The following is a 17,903-nucleotide window of genomic DNA, read 5'->3' as shown; positions in this document are numbered from 1 at the left end:
ATAACAATATATAGGTAGAATGTATAAACCTTGGATTGTAAATATACCAAAGTAGATTGTATATATATATATATATATATATATAACATACAACATGTATCTCACTTAACACTGAACTTTAAAATTTATATTGATACATAAAGGGTATATAAAAGACAAATATCACAGATTTTAAAATTGAAATAAAAACAAGTGTATAGGATTTTCAAAATGTTAACCAATGTTAAAAAGTTGCAAGATATGGCATAAAAATATCTTTTCTACAAAAAAGCGCAGCTAAGAATTGACAAATTGGCAATTATCTGTTTTGATTTCAAATTGAGATACAGTATAACGTTTTTATTGAGAATATCACAGGTTCTTTCATCTGTCTTTAATAATTAATCTTTAAATGTCTTAATTTACACACGGAATTAATGAAAAGATTGTGATGATATAAAAATCAATAATGTTTGAAATGTTCTTAAGGTGTTTGTGATAGATAGATGGTTTTTATAGGTAAGTGAACAGAGGGATAGAATGCAGTGAATTCAAAAATGTTCACAGAGCACATATCTTATTGTCAACAGACCGGAGTGATAAGTTTTCATGATTACTCCAGGCCTAAAAATTACTTGCGTATTCATTTTTTTCAAGTAGTTTATCTATATTAATATAAAGTAATGATCTCAATATTTCCGGAGTCAGGCTTTGATGAAGACAGAAAGAAGATGTACAGATCTAATTAATTAGGTTGATTAGCCCATCCATCATCATCACAAGTTCGTCCATACTCGGCCTTGCGAGAGCGACTTGATCCGTACATCTTTCACCAATGTCCTCTAATTCGTCGATTCTCCAGCCGATTTCGCCAATTAATATCCCTAAGCTGTAGATGTCTGCAGCCACACTGGTTGGATTGTCTCCCTGTCTGACCTCTGGTGCCAAAAAACTGTATTTAATGTCAGAATTTGGTTCGTAGGACTTTTCATAGGTCATTCCAACACCAAATGTAGCCAAACCAAAATCGATGTATCTATAAATAGAAAAACATTATTCCTTTAAATACATGTATTTACATTTGCGCTGCAACCTACTATATGAACAGTAACATCAGAAATTAATTTCATTTGAGTATAAAAGCAAAAAACTCTTGTGATATAACACATGGTTTACTTATGATGTCATAGATTGACCTTGTTCAATGAAAGTCTTGTTGCTTTGTTCAGATAACATAGAGAATGCCCCCGCGTCAAACGCTCAAATGACCACGGTTAGTTATTAGCGCCAATTTTATTTCATTACGACTGGTCTGCCCATGTTGTTTAAGGGAAGACGCATATACAAAACACAGTAAATAAATAACTTAAATTAATCAATTGTTCTAAAGTAAAAATGTAAATATATGGATTGAACGATGTTTTTAAAATTTTCATGCGGTATGAACGCAAATCGATAACATCCATATGGCATGAAGCCTGCTAGGGCTTTATGTTTAATATGGATGTAAGAAAATTTTATAAACACAATTCAATCCCTATATAACAACAGCTATAATTATAAACAAATTATTTTCAGAGTTAAAATAATTAAAATAATTGTTTGACTGCTTTCAGATCAAATACTAGACAGTTTATAATGCAAATTTCAAATAGGTTTGCTTTTTGTATAGCAATTTCAAACAATTAATTCATTAGTTCTTGCACAGAAATAGATTAATTTATATAAGTTTGTGGTCCAATTTGTTCCTGTCATTCAAAGCACAGAAATTTTCCCCAAGTAATTTTAGTGCTTTGAAAGTTGTAAACAATAAGTCAACTCCACCCAGATTTTTTTTACAAAAATAAAAACTAATTTCAACTATTCCGTCTTTGCGTATTGCAGAGTTATCTTCTCTTGTGAGCAGGTATTGATTGTTACGTCATTTGTTTGTGAGAGTAACGTCATCAATTTGTGAGAAAACGACGTAATTTTCAGACTCAAACCAATGAAGTAACAATCAATACCTTCTCACAAGAGAAGATAACTCTACAATACGCAAAGACGGAAAACATATACATGTTATATTATACACAGATCATTTTATGCATTTAACTTTAATTGAAAATATTTCACCAAAACAAAGGGATAAAAAACTAACTACTAATTTGCTAAATAAGGACCAGACACTTGTACTGTGAAGTTACAATTTGACTGTCTCTCTGTATCATCCTTTACCTGATATTGAATTCCCTGTTGGATACATCCACTAAGACATTGTCATTTTTCAAATCGTTTACCAATACGCCTCTGGAATGGATGACCTAAAATACATACCAGACATAGATAGTAATACCCAAAACCACATTTTAATAACATTAGAGAGTCAACATAAATTTTTAATCAAATATAAATTGTAACTGTAAACCTGTGATCCTTAACTTATAAATTCAGCATAAAATTAACCTGTTACACTTAACTTATAACAAAGTATAAAATTTGACCTGTAACACTGAACTTAAAACCAAGTATAAACTGTAAATTTGTGGCCCTTAACTTATAACCAAGTGTAAAATTAACCTCTGGCTGTAAACTTATACTCGAGCATGAATAATTGTAGCCTTTATATATAACCCATTACATATAGCCATGTATTAACTGTAACCTGTAACTCATCACTTATATTATACTTGGTAATTGTGTAACCTTGTGACCTTTAACTTATAACCAAGTACAAACTGAGTTTTGCAACCCTTTAACTCGTCTTATAACCAGATATAAAGTTTAACCATGTAACCCTTCACTTATCACCAAGTATAAACTGTAACCTCTGACCCTGAACTATTAACAAAGTATAACTGTAAGTTGTGGCACTAAACTTATAGCTACATTTAAACTGTAGATAAGTGACCCTTAATTTATAAGCAAAACAATATATAAACTGTAATTTGTGTCCATGAACTTAACCCTTTCACCCCTGTATAACTTCAGTAGACTAAACCATGCATTGATTGGGACGAGTCCATCAGGGTCAACAGTGGTGAAAGGGTTAAAACCAGGCATAAAGTTTACCTAATCATTGTACCTTGTGAACCTTATCATTATGTTTAACTTAAGTTTACTATATTTGTTTGGAAAACCTTATTTTATTTTATTTTAAAGTATATGTCCTATAGAAAAATTCCTTGAAAGGAATACTAAAGTTAGTAAAATGGAAAGTAAGATGAGTATTAGATAAAGTGAAAGCTAGTTCACAGGTAGACTATATAAATAACTTACCTTAAGTGCATGAACCAGTCTGTAACATAGGGTGATGGTCTCTTTTTCGTTCAAAGTAATTTGATGTTTGTTCATCATCCCAATGAGTTTATACAATGTCATACCATCACCAAAAAACTCCTGGACAAGAGTGAATTTTTGTATGTCCCCTGGCTCCGGGAGCACTCCAAAGAATTTCGGCACCACACCCGTGTTCTGTAGGAGAGCCATTATCATCCCTTCATTGACTATTGTGTGTGGCACCAGTTCAGCCTGATGGTATAGTTTTACGGCGAGCTGGTATCCGGACGACAGGAGACTGGCGTGGTACACACTTCCTGATACCCCGCTCCCGAGGACCTTGAACATACCACTGGGTTCTTTGGTAAATGTGACAATGCGGGGGTCAAGGATGAGGAATGAGATGTGAGGAGTATGGATCGAACACTTCCTGATCTGGTAGTCAGGGTAAGGACTACCAGGTCGCACAACTACAAAATAAAATGAAAATTGAAGATATATTGATGTCCATTCCAATATTGAATATAGGTCAGCTTTAAAGTTGTTTCTCAAAACATCTGTTTCAAGAAAGAAAGCTTTGCGGAATGACAATTATTTACTGTGTACCTGTAAAAGATTTCCTATCAATTTCTGCACACTTTTAAACTTTGCAAGCAAAATGACAATAAAAAGTTTGAGAAAAATGAAAATGATGAAAAAATTATTGACATGGCTTTCATTTTTCTCAAACTTATTTAGTTTATAAAAGGGTTTAGTTCTTAATCATTCAACATACATATTAGACATTGCAATTGATTTACCTCCAAATGGTAGAGATAAACTCCCAGATGAGGTACTCTCCGATGAAGCAGATGATTCTGTTGACAGCCGAGACGACTCAATGCTCCATATGGACTGAAAGTTCTATTGATATACAGAAATAACATGATAAACTACAGCTGAAGTAAACTATAAATATATTTGATAGGTAATATGTTTCTTGACTAATGTAGAATAAGTAAGAGAAAGTTTATATTATCACTAAATTTCTAGGATATCATAGGTACTGATTACAAAGGGCATTAACTCTGCAAATACTTATGCTAAAGTATGCCTCATACATTCACAACTACTTCAAATGTCAGAAAATTCTTTAAAGTTTTAGGAAATCAAGGAATTAAAGCAGGTAAATGAACACTGCCATCAGATGCTGTTGGTCTAGTTAACAAGAAGTTGGATTTGATGTTTAAATTTTGAATTATCAACAACATATCAAATATAAAATTGAATACCTCCTTCTGGACAAAGTAATGTGGGTCAAACTCACCCTATTTAAATGTTCTGAAGCAGCAGGAGATACTGTTTGTAGGGTTTGATCCTCCAGCCAGTGGGGTACCAGAATCTGAACAAGATAGTCATCATTTTAATTTAGATGCCTTGTATTGTCACTGTTCACAGGGATGTACAATTTCATAGCCAGAATAATAGGCCGTAGAATGATTTTTAAAATTTCTACCAGCCAACCTATTATTTTCATAGTAATTACGAAAAAATGTCCACCAACCAAACACACTGTATTTATCGGGAAATAAGTCCATGACTGGTAATAAACAAGCTCCCCCATATTTATAAAAGTTAAGCAGAAATTCCAGCAAATTAATTTTCAATATCTTGTAATAAACCCACCTATCCACTCTAATTCTTTCAGGATATATATGGTAAAATCTAAAAGCTCCAGGCAATGACTGAGCGAGTGGAATTATATCCCTGGTTCGATGGATTTATTTTTGTTAATTTTGGCATTTTTTTCCATGAATACAAGTGATATTTTTTAAGTCCAGTGCTTAGATCAGATCTAGATCTGGAGACGGGGAGTATCTATGTAAGATTTTCAGAGGTGTATATCTATTTTTTCCTTTTAACTTGTATATTTGTACTTACTGATGGAGATAGTGATGGTGATACAGGGGTCATTGCTGGTGTCATCTGTACTAGAGATGTAGTGGTCATTGCTGGTGTCATCTGTACTGGTGATGTAGTGGTCATTGCTGGTGTCACCTCTATAACTGATGTTTTTTGGCCTTGGTGTGCCTTGAAACAGAAAGAATTGTTAGATAATTTTACTCAGTAAATTATAAATGTCTACAAGTTTTCAAATAATTACAGGTTATATAAACAAGCAACAATAGTGTTTACATTTTCATATGTTGTGATAACATAGGAGAATGATGTTTAATATTGTGTATGCGATGGCCCGGTACCTGCCATGGAATGGGAGTTGGGGTTGGTGGGGGATTGAAAGTGAGGTCTAGGGGTGAAGTCACAAGTGGGAGAAGGGAAGGTCCCAGGACCTGTAGAATTTTTAGGATGACAGTCAGCTCCAATAAAATATAATATTAGGAGGAAAGGGATGGAGGGTTGGGGCTGGGCGCAAACCAAGAGACAATATTAAACTAATGAAAAAAAAATCAGGTCTTTTTTTGCTGTTAGTCATTATTTAGTGAGGAAGTGTAGAAAAGTACACTTATACATTTTTTGGACATGCTTAAATTTATGTCTTTGTTAAAACATTAAGAATGTTAAATTTTGCTACCAATCCTTCTTTTCAAAATCAAATGTACAGTATATATACATTAAAAGATTACATTAAATATTAAACAGGTATTTTTTAATAAAAATCATTGATCAAATTATAGAGGAATCTTTATTTGTTGCCCTTGATTTACTTGGTACACACACATGTAAGTCTGCTATTGTCAATAATTAACAATAATAGTGATATAAACAATAACCCCAATAATATGCTTTAAGCATATTACTAGGGTTATTGTTTATATTACTATCATTGTTAATTATTGTTAGAATTTTAGACTCTGTGCTTGGTGTGGAAATATATATAGTATGTCTTATAATGTGGAATAAATAAAGACTATATTCTAGTATGGATTGCATTACCTGAGTGAGTGCAACTTCAGCAATATACTGCCGCAACAGTCCCGGTCGCTTTTTTGTCCATACTTCTTTGAAAAGTTGGTTCTGGAAATCAGGAACATTAAAAAGATTCTAAGTGGTGTGTTCCATTATAAAATACTAGCTTTTACTCCGTACAATACAGTAGGCCTAGTTATACAATATTTTTTGACAATTCTAAAGTGATAACACATATTATATATATGGGGCAAGTATCTGAAGCCCATTTAAACAAACATCACGGACAAAGATATTAGGACACGAGCCCTCTATTTGATATATACTTGGCTTTTACAATGAGACTTACCTTATAATAAGCTTCTGGTTTCCAGATATAAGCAAGAAAGTTTTTTAGATCAATGTTCCTGCTATTAACTTTGATAAAGTTCGAGTGGGAGATTGTAAACAGTTTCATTTTCACTTTTCAGATCTCCCGCATTCTAGACTCTCCGTTGTTATGACGTTCGGGAGACTTCTAGAGTCTTCATGACTATATAATTAAAATGACAATTATGATGCTTTCCGAACGAACAATAGAATCACGTGGCCTATCACGTGTTTCCGCCCACCTCTTTTGGATTTATCTTCAATCTGAATCGGCGGGAACCATTGACCATTGGCACTTTATAAGAATAAATAAAGACTATATTCTAGTATGGATTGCATTACCTGAGTGAGTGCAACTTCAGCAATATACTGCTGCAACAGTCCCGGTCGCTTTTTTGTCCATACTTCTTTGAAAAGTTGGTTCTGGAAATCAGGAATATTAAAAAAATTCTCAGTGGTGTGTTCCATTATAAAATACTAACGTTTACTCCGGACAATAAATTAGGCCTAGTTAAACAATTCTAAAGTGATAACACCTATTATATATATGGGGCAAGTATCTGAAGCCCATTTAAAACAAACATTACGGACAAAGATATTAGGACACGAGCCCTCTATTTGATATATACTTGGCTTTTTTCCGTAAACGTGCTTTCTCGTAATATGACAAGGAAATCTTTACTATCAAACATTATTAAATAACTAAAAGGGAAAAGATACTAAAAGGGTACTTTTCGAAAGATGTCTAATACGGCGCGGATGTAGGAGTAGGACGTGTCTACCATATCCAAGCTGTCCTGTGACCCTAGCCTACTCATTGCGTTTTGTTTGGCCTGTATGACCAAATATAGTATTACTACTGATGCCGCCATGTTTACTACAATTTCCATATTGGGTCATAACACCCATATTTAGACGTCTGACCTATATTGGAAGAGAGACAAACTTTCCAACATGGCGGTCAATTCAGATTTCGATTGCGCTTGCTACGTTAACTTGATAATTTTACGACATTTTAGGCAGTGTTTAACATCAAGTTGTGCAGCATATCAACAGAAATAGTTCATACTACAACCTTATTTATGGATGCGGACCAATGTGCTGTCAATTAATTCTAAAATCGCCCCGATGTGATTCACACCGGGCTTGCTAATACCCGGCCGGGGCAGAGGAGGCCGGGTATTAATATTAGTGGACTAAACACTTTTCAGTCTGATGTGATGAAAAAATAACGAGTTTCGGGAAGTGCTTTCGCATATTGGAATCATGCAACAAATTAATTGAATCGGATTGCAAACATGGTACATGTAAATGATCAGGGTCTTTTCATGATGATGATGATTATGATGAGTGCGAATGGTGATGATGATGATGACGATGGTAATGATGATGATGAACGGGAATGCTGTAGACGATGAAGATGTTGATTGTGACAAATTATAAAACTAGGGTGTGTTGTGCGCATTTGTATTACTAGTATATGATTGTATGTATTTATGCCATCTTTGTAACATATATTTTATGCTTAACCGATAAGCTGTAATGCTTACAGCCTAAAATAAACTGTAAACTGTAATTTGTTGCTTTGGATAGTAGCTAGAAGTAATTGGAAACTTTTTTTTTCACTGTCAAAATATCATATATTTTTTTATCTTTCATGTTAACGTACTGTTCATATTACTCTACTATGGTAAAGTTCTTGCTTTTAATATGAACTGTTCTTTTTTCAACAGGTCATGGAACATCCCATGCCATACTAGCAATATTGACAGCAAAACAAAAAAGTGACTGGTACCTGTTCTAGCCAAGAGAGAAATCGTTACAAGAAAGGCCTTTGATTGTAATGTGTTGCACCTCTGGTGTCAGGTTGTTTGTGTGATAAATATTCCTACAAAGATATTGAAGTGAACAGAGATCAGCTATGCATATATTATAGTAGTCAGAGAAAGCCAGGGTTTGTTTGGTACATAGGTAAATGTTATCTCAACATCCGAAACAACGTTACGCCGCGACGCCGTCAAAAGTCTCACACTTAAGAAAACCCAGTGGAGGGAGATCTCCCACACTGGACTCCTTAGAGGTTGGCAACCCTGAAATTATAATAAAAAAATTCAACTGTCAAAGTTCAAGATGGCCACGTAGCCACACTCTCCCTCTAAATTTTAGTCTCAACGTTGAACTTGCAAATCTAAGAACCAATGGAAAACTACATGTGGAATTTGAGAGAGAAAAAAAAATCAAGTACTTCTTTAGAAATAGCGATGAAAACATTGAACTGTCAAAATCCAAGATAACTGCCTGATGGTCATCTTGTTCTTTCGATCAGTCTCAAAATATATATACAGGCACAACTGCATGAAGACCAAGAGGAACATGCATATAAAATTTGAGAGGGATTTTTCAAGTACCTCTTGAGAAATGGAGAACAAACATGAGCTCTACCAATCCAATATGGCTGTCTGGCAGTCATCTTGTTTGAACGACCAGTCTCAATATAAAACACAACTATGGGTAGAGGGTGTCCTACATATGACATCTTAGAAATCTCTGTCATGTTTTTCTTGACAAACAGCATTAAAGTATTAAATTATGAAAAATCAAGATGGCTGCCTATTGGCCATCTTTTCCCCCCGATCAGTCTTAAAATGAAACATGTACGACTTAATTTGAGAAAGATATGTCAAGAATTTCTTCCGAAATAATGATAACACACTTTCATCGTCAAAACCAAAATGGCTGCCTGGTGGCCATCTTGTTGTTCCAATCAGTATCATGATACAACCTGAACATCTCAGGACTGAGGCGAACCTACATATGGAATTTCAGAAAGGCATGTATAGTGCTTATGTAGGAAAATAGCGAAAACAATATTTAACTGTCAAAATCCAAGTTGGCTACATGGCGGCTTCCTTGTATTTCCGATCAGTCTAAAAATGACACCATGCACAACTAAGGACAAGAAAGAACATTCGAATTAAATTTCTAAAACGTCTGTCAAGTATTTCTTGAGAAATAGCAATTAAAATGGAACTGGCAAAAACCAATATCGGCCATCTTGTTCTTCTTCTAATGAATTAATATCTGAAAAATCTAGTCGCTCATTGGCAGCCGTTATTCTAAGCTAATACATTTGGTTGTCATTGATTGACATAATTGAATTTGTGTAATATACATTTTGACTACTATATCTTATATTATAAGAAAAACATTTACGTACATGTTTGCAGAATATTTCAAAAAATTTCATTAGCATGTTATAATAAATCATTTAAAGGAATTTTGCTCATTGTTAACATGTTGATAGATGTTATAAAATAGTTTGTGTTTTGTCTTATTACTTGAGCATTGATGAAGCAGCCACCTGTCTTAAGCACCCAACATGATAATCTGCCGTAGGTGACCGCTTAACGCAGATTTGACTGTCTATAGGACGAGCTACATATTCCAGAGGCTATCTCAAGACTTTCTTTTCAGTTCAGTTCTTTATTACTTAAACCCCCCGGTTCATCAGTACAATACATATATATATATATGGAGCACAAACGCAAAACATCATAATATACAAGGAATCGCATCACACACAACACACTAGCTTTCCTGTTTGTACTGACTAAAAGGGGAGGAAGCCGGTTCCCGAATCTTGCTTGAGACTTATTAAACGGTTTATGAAATCCACTGGTACTTCACGATCTATACCTACTCTTGTAGATCCCCATACTAACATTGTTACTAATGACGAAGATAAAGCTAAATTATTAAATGACAATTTTTGTAATATAGCACAAGTAAATGATAGTAACACAGTGGTTCCTATTGTTGAGCCAAAAACTGCCAAACGTTTAGTTCTATTAGAGTAAATAGCAGTTAAATTCGAGACGTTCTACAGATATTGAAGCTCGGTAAGGCCGCGGGCGAGGATAGATTCAGCCATCACATGTGAAGAAATACATCACAACCCGTTAGTATTCCACTTGAAACTACATGTATTTTAATTTATCTTTATCGACTTGTAGATTCCAACAACTTGGAAAATAGCCAAACGCATGCCACTTTAAAAAAAAGGTGACAGGCATTTTCCTTCTAACTATATGCCAATTTTCATTTTTATCTACCGTTGGGAACATTTTGCACGATTCATCTCCAAACACCTACATAATTATTTTATAGAAAAGTTCATGTTTTATAAACACCAGTTGGGTTTTAGGCATGCTCATGCTACTGTACTCTATATCAACTCATTGAAAATCACGACATATGTATTGCTCTTCAAGTTAAAAAAAAAAAAAGTTAGAATCTTACGGAATTTCCAGTGAATTATATACCTGGTCAGAAAATTATCTATTTCATAGGCAACAAAGTTTTCTTAAATAATTCTTATTCTCAATTAGATTTAAACGAAGCAGGGATTCCTCAAGGTTCCATTCTTGGACCGCTTTTATTTTTAATGTACATTTATGACACTACCGATGTCTTTGAATCAGCTGCTCGGTTTTTTGCAGCTGACACCTCTTTATTGAAATTATCTCTATCGTGTCTTGAAATTCAAACAATTTCGAATAGGGATCTTGAGTCTTGAAACTTATGGTCGACATCAAGGAATTTGTATTTGTAATTTGAGGGAAAAGATTGAATTTTACAGATCATCATAAGCATCTGGGAGTAGTTTTTAATTCAAGCGCAAAACGTGGAGATCATGTTAATGCGATTTATAGTTTTATTAGGAAGAAACTTGACGGCTTGAGATATTTGCTAAATCGTAATCGTCTTTTAAAAGTTTATAAATCATTTATTTTACTAGTTTTAGAATATGCGTGTGAATTATGGAAAGGTTGTGCTAAAATAATCAGAAAAGTTAAAAGAAAGCCCAAAGAGAAACTGCTCGTATTATAACAGGCCTTCCTTCATATGCAGGTATTGAAAATGTACACCCTGAAACAGGTTTAGAAACTCTTTCAAATCGTCGAAAACTCGAATGTTTATGTATGAAATGCACAGCAAGTTAACTCCGGATATTTAAACGATCTCCTGCCACCTACTATTGCAGAAAATAACCGATACACTCTTATAGAAATAACAGTGATTATAGAGTTCCTCTAATTGGGCTTTCTCTTAAAAATCTCTTCCTTATACCTTCCACTCTTCGTAGCTGGAATTCGTTAAATCTATCAGTACGATCGTGGTCTTCTATACATTTATTTAAAAATCTTTACTTCAAATGTACAACCATCCCCTCCTATCTACTTCATTTTTGGAGACCGTCAATTGAATATTATACATACTAAACTGAGGCACAAGTGTAGTTCCCTTAAATATGACATTTATAGAGTGAATCCTGTTGAAAGTCAAGTTTACAAATGTGGACATCCATCATGTGAGAAATGAGAATACCTTTCACTTTTCTTTAAGTGTCAACTTTTTGGCAACGAAATGCGTAATATGTTTCAAAATTTGAGTGCCTTGGCTATAGACTTAAATTTAGAGATTCTTTTGTTTGGGCAGTTCAGATCTTTCGGCATCCTCCATGTCCAGTGGTTACGCTCACTTTCGCTCTCTACGGCAAAATTGAAGGCACAAAGATAGCTGTTTGATTGGTCTCAGGTAACAAAAACTTACCAATCGCAAAGCTGATACCTGTCCTTTGAAGATTACAATGGAGCGACACCCGAAAGCCTTGGTTTAACAAAACAAACAAAAAAAAACCCAGTAACATTTCAAAAATGGGGTGAAAATTTGGATATTTTTCATGAGTGCGTAGTGAAATTTATTTTTTATTCTATCAAGAAATGAAAAATATTCTGTTTATATCGTTTTTCTTATAAAACGTTCACTCAGGTTAATGATTCCTGTACCGCTACCAAAAAATGTAAAAACAAAAATGAAACCATTGCTATAGGTTTGATACATTTTTTCTGTAAAGAAAAACACACATTGCGTAACCTTTATGAACTAAAAATAAAAGATCAAATAACAAGAAAAAAATCTACAATGGTGGTCCGAGTGTAATAATGAAATGAAGCCAGCCAAGGATTCAAACCCTGGTCCTCAGATCAGTACGCTGTCGCTCTTTAAAACTGAACTGACTTGTCAACGAAAATATTCAAAATGCAAATAGGGGAGATAACTGTATTTACAATACACTTACATGGAATTTTATAGTGTTTGTCTGCAGCGGGACAGGCATCCTTAACGGCTTATCCATCTCCCGCCAAATAAAAAGTGTTGTGGAAATGAATGCTATGTGTGACGTCACAATAAACATTTCGTAAAGGCAACAGTTACGTCAAAATGGACAATTAACAATGTTATTTTCACATAAAGCACTGCCATCTGATTGGTCACTTAAGTGTGAAAACATAACAAAAATTTGTGTGTGCTTGAATCAGGTTATCTTTGCGAATTTGCCTCATTATGGTAGCCCGGATTTGATGCCGACTTTTAGAGTGCCACCTCACTGAAACACCAGCCGAAGGCAGCCAGCATAGCATTCCGCCTGGTCACATTATACTGACAACGGGTGACCCAGTTGTTGTGAGTACCCAGAATGCTGAGCGTTTTAGGGATTTTGGTTATACATAGCCTGGAGAAAGAACCCATTATCTTCCTCATTTGGGCAAACATTCAACACTAAAGCCAATTGTGGGGTATTAAGATAAGATAAGTTTAAGATAAGATAAGTTTATTTCCAGTTCAGGACTTATACATAAAGGCCTCTATACCAGAATAAAAAATGCATACAAAGTATTATTATGCGTATAATATATACAATTTGACAATTATATGATTGCAGCTCTGTAATTTAAAAAAAGCTCCTTGTTTTTCCAGTGGTTGTCTAGTTCATTTTTATATTTGTTAACATTATTTGCTGAAGTAAAATGTTCAGGTAGTTTATTTCATGTTGATGCAGATCTTATTGAAAAAAGTGTTTTTCTTTAGCATTGTTGAAGAGCGTTTTGGGTGTATCGTTTTTTAGTTTACTCGGCGGCTGTGTCGTTGAGCGGCGTCTTCCCATAACAACTACTGCATTGCAGCATTCCTGGTCGTATACTCCAGTAATCATTTTATATAGTTCTATCATTTCTCCTCTTGCTCTTCTGGCGGCTTATGTTGGTAGCTGGAGTCTTCCCAGTCTCTGGCTGTAGCTGAGGTTACTCATGCATGGGAGGCACTTGGTTGCTCCTCTTTAAACTCCCTCTATCATATCGATGTGCTTTTTTTTAGCTCGCGTAGTCCAAGTGTGAGCGTACTAATGGAACAAACGACATTTGATCCATAAATTGGAATGTTCTCATAAGGAGTGCAAACATGGAGTTCGCTGTTTTTACTTTTTTCACTTATGTGGTTATCAAAGGATAAATCGGATTCTATGATAACCCCGATATCCTTTTCCTGTGTGACTGTCTGTAAGTCTTTCCCGTAGAGATGACAGGTTGGTCCGGGGGTTTCCTGTCCTCGGGTGGTCTCCTTACCCAATCCCATGTGTTTGCACTTGTCGGGATGTATTCTAAGTAGCACTTGCACATTGTATCTAAATCTCTCTGGAGATCAGCACTATCTTCCCTGTTATTTAAACATTTTAAAAATCTTGATGTCATCTGCAAATAGATACATTTATGACTGGACCGAGCATGGCAGATCATTTACAAATATAACGAACAGCAAATTTCCGAGAACAGTTCCTTGGGGGATTCCCGATGTGACATCAGTCCATTCGGAGTCCGCGCCGTTTACTGATACTTTCTGTTTCCGGCCTTTTAAAAATGTTGTTATCCAAGAAATTATTTGTTCTGAGAAGTTGTACGAATGTAATTTACATATTAGCCGGTTATGCGGAATGGTGTCAAAGGCTTTTTTATAGTCCATATATATACAATCGATGTTCTGTCCTTCATCCAGAGCCTCTGTCAATTTATCCAACACTTCTAAAAGTTGTTAGGAAGTTGACCTTCCAGATATGAAGCCGTACTGCTTCTGCGAGAAGTAATTGTTGTTTCTCATGAACTTTGTTATGTGTTCCCTTATGACGGATTCCAAGACTTTGCATACGACCGATGTTAAACTCACAGGCCGGTAGTTTCCTGTTGCGCATTTGTCATCCTTCTTGAAGATGGCACAAACCCGTTTTTTTCCCCAGTCGTCTGGTAGAGTTCCTGATGTCATCGATTGGTTGAGATGTTTCGTCAGTGGGCATGTTATTGCTGGTATTGCCAAGCAAGGCTCTACGAAAAAAAGGTATTTGGAAGTAGAGAGAAATATAAATATTCCAAATATTGCAATGGTTGAAGCAGATTTATTTCGGTCGCTTTTGTGTCCCCAAGTAGAGAGGACAAAAGTAAATCCCTAATTATGCAGGGGGCTCCCACATAAGTCGCCTCTTACATATCCAGTGAGTAACAGCAGGTGTATTCTCCGACCTGCAAGGGGTGATTTTCAATTCACTTTAAAATTGTAATATTAATGTAATTAATATAAGCTCCAAGCTTGTTTTCCCATCCCATATTTACAGTTGTATTTGTAATATTGTTGATTATATTGAATAAAATATTGTTTAAACTAAAATTGTAATAAAAAGTGTTATTTGTAAACGTAGAAACATATTAACTTCATTTTAACAATTAAACCAGAGACGTATAGTACTCTAGAGCTCTGGTTTTATACGTCTTACATTTCACATAATTATGAAAATTAAAAACATATTTCGGTAAAAATGCTACCCCAATGATGATATATACGAGATCTTGAGGTTTTTCTCCCTTCTCGTATATATCATTATTGGGATTGGCATTTTTACCGAACGTTGAGCTAGACCCATAAAAACATGTAAAATAACTCTGAACACCTTAGTTTAGGCAGAGACGTATAATACATTATTATAAGTCTCTGGTTTAGGGATACAAATAGGGCTGTCCCAATTCTCAGGTCCCTGTGGTTTTAGTCGCGTCGAAGTAGTATCACTCTTACAATAACGGATCTGCTACTCTAGATGCGTTCTTACTCGGTAGAATGTGGTTAAATATTATTTCCAAATTATTCCAAAACTGTAGCTGATCTGTTATCTAAGTCCGTGGTTATAACCACGGCATTATATGCTATCTAAGTCCGTGGTTATAACACGGAGCTAAACTTAAATTATTTGAAAAAACACATATTTTTTTGTATAATTAAAAAAAACCCACGAAAGAACAGACCGACAAAAAGGTTTATTAGTTGTCTCCACAATACAATATCTTTTATTTGAATAATACACTTTACTAAGGTATATATATGTATCTTAATTAACGTGTAGGGGATTGTGACAGGAAATTTAGGAGGTGAAAGATAGGAAAGGAAAAGAGGATAGGGGTTATTCAAAACGTTCGTGTTTCCAGTATATATTTTCATTTCCGTCCGATGCTATAATATATTCAATAAACTTCATTTAATATGTCGGTGTTTTATGTAATATATTACCTATAGTGCAGTAATAGACACATGTAAAACTAAATGCCCGTACGCACATAGTTAGATTATTGGAAAAATAGCCAACGGTGAAGTGCCCGTGACGTCAATGCAAACATATCACGTGATCACGCTTACAACTGACTGAACTGAATGTCATTCAAAATGGCGAGCAATCCGATGGATGCAGTGCTTGTGAAGGGGCAAGAGTTTCACGTCGGGCCGCGATATGTGGAGCTCCAGTACATCGGGGAGGGAGCTTATGGAATGGTAGTGTAAGTATTTATTCCTGTATTTGATGCTGAAGCCTACCAATGTTGCAAAAAATGGCGTACGACTCGATATTTCTTTGCTGCTCCTGGAACTTGGACCGGATTTTCGCTGGCGACAAGACTCCACTAAAAGTCACGGTGCCGTCTTGACCTGATATGGAGGTGTCGTATGCCTTGACGTCAGGGTCTGTTTATGGTCTTTGTTTCAACCTGACAGTGTTCGTGTTGGATAGAATGCATGCACGCGCGAGGGTCACCCATTACAGTGACCACGTGCATGATTATACGAGGAGTAGGAAGTGCGTGCGGACTGCAATACACAAATTATTAGTGTCTTTTATATTATAATAGTTCACGCTTCACCTAGATTGATTGTGCAATAGATTTCACGTGTCTCGTGGAACTTACTATGGCTGTCATAGCCAGAAATTTCAACTGTTATTGAGATGTGATATTATTAAATACACGTCAGGGCGCGGTTTGTTTATTTTTAGGTTATGGTTGTGCCGACAATATGTGTCTCATGTTTATGTCCATGTTGGCAACAAACTGTGTTAGTGACAATTAGACCGTGACATGTTGATATGGTATCATGTCTTCTGCAATACATGTTTTTTTGTCCAACTTATACCTGCCTGTGTTGTTTAGTCAATTCTGTTGCACTTCATGCTTGAGTTGTTATCTGAAATTTTATTCAGTGATACAGGATCTTCTGGGTCATGGGTAGTGCAGTGCGCTTGTGTACGATATATTTCATGAGGAAGTTGTGCTTTGATTATTGTTCATGACCAATGATCAACTAATTGCAAAATGATTGACATGTGTTGTGGAGGTAATTATCTTTCTGAATGAATCATTGATGAAATATATTTCAATAAGTAGAGCAGATAAGTTAATGAAAAGAAAAGATCACAGTTAACATTAATTGATCCTGTATGTAACATTGTTGCAATCATACATTGTTTCATGCTGTTGCCAATAGTGTATTTATTATTTTAAAGATAGAAACTTGAGTCTCACAGCTGTCTATTTTTGTGATCACATATATATCTCCACCATAGCTCTACCTTAACTCCTTCACTCCTGCATTTATTTAAACTGGACTTGCAAAGTCTTTGATTTTGTACGGTTTCAAATGTGACTTTAGGGGTGAATGGGTTAAAATGACTGTTTCTGAAGAAAAATAACCACTGATAACCAGTCCTGATGAACTAAAAAACTTTGATACTGATGTTTTCCCCCTAAGAAATAGCTGCAATGTAATTCATGATGAAATTCCTACTGTATTGCTTCCGGGTAATTTTCTTTATGATTTTCCTTCCATAAACTAATAGAGCTAAGTGTACCAGCCACTGTTCCATAACTCATCAACTATAGGGCACTGTTTCGATGACATTGTGAATTTTTTCTTTGACAATCCAACCATATAGCTACCAGGTTACTGCTTCTGGTATCATTATAACCATATAGCTACCAGGTACTGTGTCTGATGACAGTCCAACCATATAGCTACCAGGTACTGTGTCTTATGTCATTCCACACATATAGCTACCAGGTACTGTATCTTATGTCATTCCACACATATAGCTACCAGGTACTGTATCTAATGTCATTCCACACATATAGCTACCAGGTACTGTATCTTATGTCATTCCACACATATAGCTACCAGGTACTGTATCT

At 35.2% G+C, this 17,903-nt stretch overlaps 2 protein-coding genes across 2 annotated transcripts in view; one reads left to right on the top strand and one right to left on the bottom strand.

Annotated features, from left to right (window-relative positions):
• Positions 1-261: 261 nt before the first annotated feature.
• Positions 262-6,657, bottom strand: LOC110461136 (calcium-dependent protein kinase 2-like). Its single transcript, XM_021514466.1, has 8 exons — positions 6,494-6,657; positions 6,172-6,252; positions 5,158-5,307; positions 4,544-4,618; positions 4,038-4,140; positions 3,238-3,707; positions 2,197-2,282; positions 262-1,015 (listed from the first exon to the last, which is right to left on the bottom strand). The coding sequence occupies exons 1-8, from the start codon at positions 6,599-6,601 to the stop codon at positions 721-723; spliced, it is 1,368 nt and encodes a 455-aa protein (XP_021370141.1). The 5' UTR covers positions 6,602-6,657; the 3' UTR covers positions 262-720.
• A 9,429-nt stretch (positions 6,658-16,086) lies between these two features.
• Positions 16,087-17,903, top strand: part of LOC110461316 (mitogen-activated protein kinase 1-like) — a 62,828-nt gene continuing 61,011 nt past the window's right edge. Inside the window, exon 1 of the mRNA XM_021514746.1 lies at positions 16,087-16,223. Within this exon, the coding sequence (XP_021370421.1) occupies positions 16,102-16,223 (122 nt within the window). The 5' untranslated portion in view covers positions 16,087-16,101. The remainder of the gene's footprint in view (positions 16,224-17,903) is intronic.

Source organism: Mizuhopecten yessoensis, unplaced genomic scaffold, assembly GCF_002113885.1.
Source record: "Mizuhopecten yessoensis strain PY_sf001 unplaced genomic scaffold, ASM211388v2 scaffold1391, whole genome shotgun sequence".
NCBI lineage: Eukaryota > Metazoa > Mollusca > Bivalvia > Pectinida > Pectinidae > Mizuhopecten > Mizuhopecten yessoensis.
Note: the sequence above shows the minus strand (reverse complement) of the source record. Positions and strands in the feature narration are given on the sequence as shown.

Coding starts and splice junctions, on each gene's coding strand:
- LOC110461136 (XM_021514466.1), bottom strand. CDS start 6,601: ATGAAACTGTTTACAATCTCCCACTCGAACTTTATCAAAGTTAATAGC. Junction 5,308..6,171: donor CTGAAGTTGCACTCACTCAG/GTAATGCAATCC, acceptor TTCTGTTTCAAG/GCACACCAAGGCCAAAAAAC. Junction 4,141..4,543: donor CTTCAGAACATTTAAATAGG/GTGAGTTTGACC, acceptor GTATATCAATAG/AACTTTCAGTCCATATGGAG.